The sequence below is a fragment of the Sprattus sprattus genome (assembly GCF_963457725.1).
Source record: "Sprattus sprattus genome assembly, chromosome: 14".
In the NCBI taxonomy this organism is placed as follows: domain Eukaryota; kingdom Metazoa; phylum Chordata; class Actinopteri; order Clupeiformes; family Clupeidae; genus Sprattus; species Sprattus sprattus.
In genome coordinates, this window is record NC_137912.1 from 4,258,656 (window position 1) to 4,263,655 (window position 5,000).

A 5,000-nucleotide genomic window follows, 5' to 3' on the forward strand; every position below is an offset into this window, starting at 1 on the left:
TCAGTGTGTCAGTGGGAGAGGTTGAGGATTAGAGAGAGCTTTGTCACGCAAACAGTCCCACACAAATGCTTTGTTTTCTTCAAATTCTACAACCAACACTTTGAATGTTGGCTCTCTCCATTTTACCTTGTATGCTTCATGTATATACAATGTTGTACGCATCATGGAATCTTGTATGCATCACGGACATATGCTGCATGCATGCCAATATGTTTAGTCCTGATGCATGTACATATGTATCATCTGTTTGCCTCTGATTCTCTCTCCTCCTCGTCTCCCCTTCCTTCTGCCACATCCCCCCCCCCCCCCCCCCCCCCCCCCCCCCCTCTCTCTTCTTACCCGGCCAGCCCCAAGGGGGGCTGCTCTAGGGGGCTTAGGCTCTGGGCTCTGTAAAGCGCCTTGAGACAATACAGAATTGATAATTTGTGCTATATAAATACAATTGAATTTAATTGTTCAGTTTAAGTAGAAAATGCCAAGTTCGTATTAGTGTGCTTCTCGGCTGGACACCGACTTGACCACACCTAAAGACAGCATTGTGCAGCTGCTACAAATATTCACCATTTCTGCACTAAAAGCTGTCCAAGAGTCTCTAGCCCTTTATAAATAAATCCCACAATGAGCAACACAAGGATTCAAACACATGCCTACAGATATACCGTCAACAATACAGACAGATGGACACATCCATACGCTTTTAACTATGCAGGACAGACAGATGGACAGATCCATACGCTCGTAACTATGCAGGACAGACAGATGGACAGATCCATACGCTCGTAACTATGCAGGACAGACAGATGGACAGATCCATACGCTCGTAACTATGCAGGACAGACAGATGGACAGATCCATACGATCGTAACTATGCAGGACAGACAGATGGACAGATCCATACGCTCGTAACTATGCAGGACAGACAGATGGACAGATCCATACGCTCGTAACTATGCAGGACAGACAGATGGACAGATCCATACGCTCGTAACTATGCAGGAAAGAGCGGGTGTGAAAAATGAACACCCTGCTAGAAGGTTAACACGTGTTATGGTGTCAGGATCAATATAATGGATCGGCTGCATTACAGATTATAGTACAGTGTCATCTGACTATTTATTTCTATCTGGCTTTAATGATTGATTGTCCCCGATTTCGATTGGCACTGTAGTTTGTGAGGTGTGGCCAAGCTATGTTAACAGTAGTGTCTGTCAGAAAGGGTTTACTGCTGCAACTGAAATCACTGCCAGCAAGGGGAAGGTAGGCACTGTAATTCTATAGATGTATAGATGGTTTAATTCTATACACACTTAATGTCTAGATGAGTTAATTCTATAGACCTACTTAATGATGGTTTAATTCTATACACAAACTCCATGTATAGATGGTTTAATTCTATAGACCTACTAAATGTATAGATGGTTTAATTCTATAGACCTACTTAATGATGGTTTAATTCTATACAAATACTCAATGTATAGATGGTTTAATTCTATACAAATACTCAATGTATAGATGGTTTAATTATATAGACCTACTTAATGTATAGATGGTTTAATTCTATAGACCTACTTAATGTATATATGGTTTAATTCTAAACACATAATTCATGTATATATGGTTTGATTCTATACATATACCTAATGTACAGGTTGTTTATGGTATATACTGTTAATGAATTAGTGCATTTGTTAGAGAGGAAGTACTCACCCTAGCTGACATAATGTACATTTCAGGAAAGATTTAAAAAAAAAAACAAAGTTGAAAACAAACTGAAATATTTATTAGAGAGTTAGATAATCCTGATCATAACATGAGTGCAACCTATGTCCAGTACTCTTGTGGCTTTAAAGTGTTTGGATGTCAAAAACTTCCAGTCTTGTTTGTCTGTCTTTGATAGATTAAATGAAGATAAGGCTGATAGTATGGATCCTTGGCACAAACCTGCAGTCATTATTCCTGGCCTTCCATAATCATATTAAATCAATTTAGCCAACCTTTTTCAGATTGTTTTCTGAACACTCAAGTCAAAATACATGCTCTGTATCAATTACAGACACAGGAGAGTTGCTGTGGTGATTGTTTAAGCACTATAAGTGAGGCAGAGAACTGGAGGGCACTTAGAGAGGTGTGTGTGTGTGTGGGGGGCTTTCTAGCCGTCCTGTGGCCAGATAGAAACAGAGGGGTATTTTGTATGCAGGTCTGCACCTAGCTGCATTACACCAAACTAACACAGGTTCAGGAAACCTCTCCCTCAGACTAATAGGCTCATGGACACCCAGTGAGAGAGATGTGTGTGTGTGATTGTGTGTGTGATTGTGTGAGTGTGATTGTGTGTGTGTGAGTGTGATTGTGTGTGTGTGTGTGTGTGTGTGTGTGTGTGTGTGTGTGCGTGTGTGCGTGTGTGCGTGTGCGTGTGTGCGTGTGTGCGTGTTCGTGTTCGTGTTCGTGTTCGTGTGCGTGCGTGTGTGTGCGTGTGTGTGTGTGTGTGCGTGCGTGTGTGTGTGTGTGTGTGTGTGTGTGAGAGTGATCAGTGGATGGTCACTCACTGAGCTCAGCGATGCTCCCCACGCGCGTGGCCAGCAGGGACTGCTCGATGGTGCGCAGCTCCGCCTGGCTGTAAGCTCCGCCCCCCTCGCCGCCACTCTTCCCCGCGCGCTGCTGGTCCCGGTGCAGGTTCAGGCTGTCCGGCAGGCTCAGCACACCTACGGCAGAGGGCAAAGGACAAATGTCAAAGGTCAAATGTCAAAGGTCAAAACCACAAGGTGTCAGCAGAGCTGTCAACACATCCGGCAATATCGCAGATCAACATGTTCGGGAACAGGTGGGTTTTAAAGAGGTAATGGTTTCGGAGTTGACATGAGTTAGTTAGTGCAGTACTAGTCCAGCTGGTGGCTTTAGAATCATTTTCGCCAGGAGTCTTAATAAAATGGGACCTTTTGGGGTGACAGTGGTACAGGAGGTAGAGAAGTCGTTTAGTAATCAGAAGGTTGCTAGTTCGATTCCTCACTGTTGAAGCGTCCTTGAGCAAGACACTGAACCCCCCTAATTGCTCCTGATGTGCAGTGTGCCATCAGTGTAGGTATAAAATGTGTATACATCCTTGTAAATCGCTTTGGATAAAAGTGTCTGCTAAATGACTAAATGTAAAAACAACAGAGGCCTTCCGACTGACCAGCTTGGATTTGCTTCATACTTGATGTACATAGTGTCATTGTACTCAACAATTAGTGTGCAAAGCATGTATCTTCTTTAGTTTATGAGATACAAAGACTTCAATAAGAACGCATTGCCCTAATTTAACTGCAAACTAATTGCAAAGTTCCTTGTCATTACTTTTGAACGGTTTCTGCTAAATGCTAACCCTGTTTATGCTAGATGCTTGGCATTTTCAGGGATTGTTCTTCTTGTACTTTATGCTTTGGCGTGTTTTAATATAAAATACTCAAGTTGTAGTCCTCTTAGAAATGAGGTGCATGTCTGAAAGAAATCATCATTTCTGATTTATGAAAATGAAAAAAAAAATCACACCTATATTTCAAGTGCAAATTGCCCACATGACAACACCTACCATAAAAACATCATTAAGCCACTGGAGAGAGCATGCATTAAATATGAAGTTTGCACCTTGAACCAAACTAAATTGAATAAGTCATCAAGCATGCCATGTTTTACTATAAACGAAAATGCCCGTCAGGAGAACCTTGCTACTCTGCTGTACCTGCCAATACTTGCTTAGCCCTGTTTGGAAGCTGAAGCAAATCATTTTGTAAACAATTTCCAGTCAGCCTTAACCTGGCACATATATGCACTGTGGGCAAACTAAGACATATCATTATAATAAAACAATTTTATGTATTGAGTTAATGGAACTTCGTCATTTTTTTAGCAACACTTTTTTTTGCCGTGAAATTGGGGCCACAACCTCTTATTAAAGCCTCCATATCTCAAAAACTAAAGAAGATACAAGCCAAATATTTTGCACAGTTGGGTACAATGAATTTCTTAGCATTAAGTACGAAGCGAATCCAAGATGGTTAGTCTGGAAAATGTTTTATAATCTACTAATTTTACAGCCGATTTCAAATACCCAAATGCAATAAGAACCCTACTGTGATGACAGAGAATCTGTCTGATTAATTATTATGGGGATTTTAGCTCCCTTGATAATGAGCTGATCGTTATAAAACCTTCTAAAGATGAGGGATGGAGAACTAATGATTACTAATCTCTTCTAGAAACACCTCCACCGTTCCAGGTTTGGAACATTTAATTCACCAAGGTACTATATAAACGACACAGTCAGATAGAGAGCCTTTGATGGGGAGAAAAATACAAATATAGATCGAGCCTGCAGGTAGGCATTTTGGATTCCCACTGATACGCATTAGAAACAACAACAGCTGGCCTCACATCCTCCCAACACACACACACACACACACACACACACACACACACACACACACACACACACACACACACACACACACACAGAGAGACACACACACACACACACACACACACACACACACACACACACACACACACACACCACCCAGCACCGCGGCCTTAATCAAATTACTACACACTGCGACAGTGCTCAGGCATTGTGTGGACGGACAGACCAGAGCACAACAGGTGGGAGATTGGACTTAGCCACGGGCCAAAGGACACCATGCTGCCGCCGCCTGTCAGCTTTAATGATGGACCACAAAGGGACGATATTGGTTTCTCTGTGTGCAGGACTTACAGAGGGCCTCCTGTGTGTGTGTGTGTGTGTGTGTGTGTGTGTGTGTGTGTGTGTGTGTGTGTGTGTGTGTGTGTGTGTGTGTGTGTGTGTGTGTGTGTGTGTGTGTGTGTGTGTGTGTGTGTGTGTGTGTGTGTGTGTGTGTGTGTGTGTGTGTGTGTGGTTTCTCTGTGTGCAGGACTTACAGAGGGCCACCTTGCCATCCTACTAGTTAGGGTTGAGGGCTGGTAACCGGAGGGTGGCCGGTTCGATCCCC

At 42.8% G+C, this 5,000-nt stretch overlaps 1 protein-coding gene across 1 annotated transcript in view; it reads right to left on the reverse strand.

Annotated features, from left to right (window-relative positions):
• The window catches only part of btbd11a (BTB (POZ) domain containing 11a), a gene marked incomplete at both ends in the record, with an annotated part of 165,977 nt that overhangs the window by 49,725 nt on the left and 111,252 nt on the right, over positions 1 to 5,000 (reverse strand). The window contains 1 exon segment of the mRNA XM_080851622.1: positions 2,547 to 2,702. Coding sequence (XP_080707748.1) covers positions 2,547 to 2,702 — 156 coding nt within the window.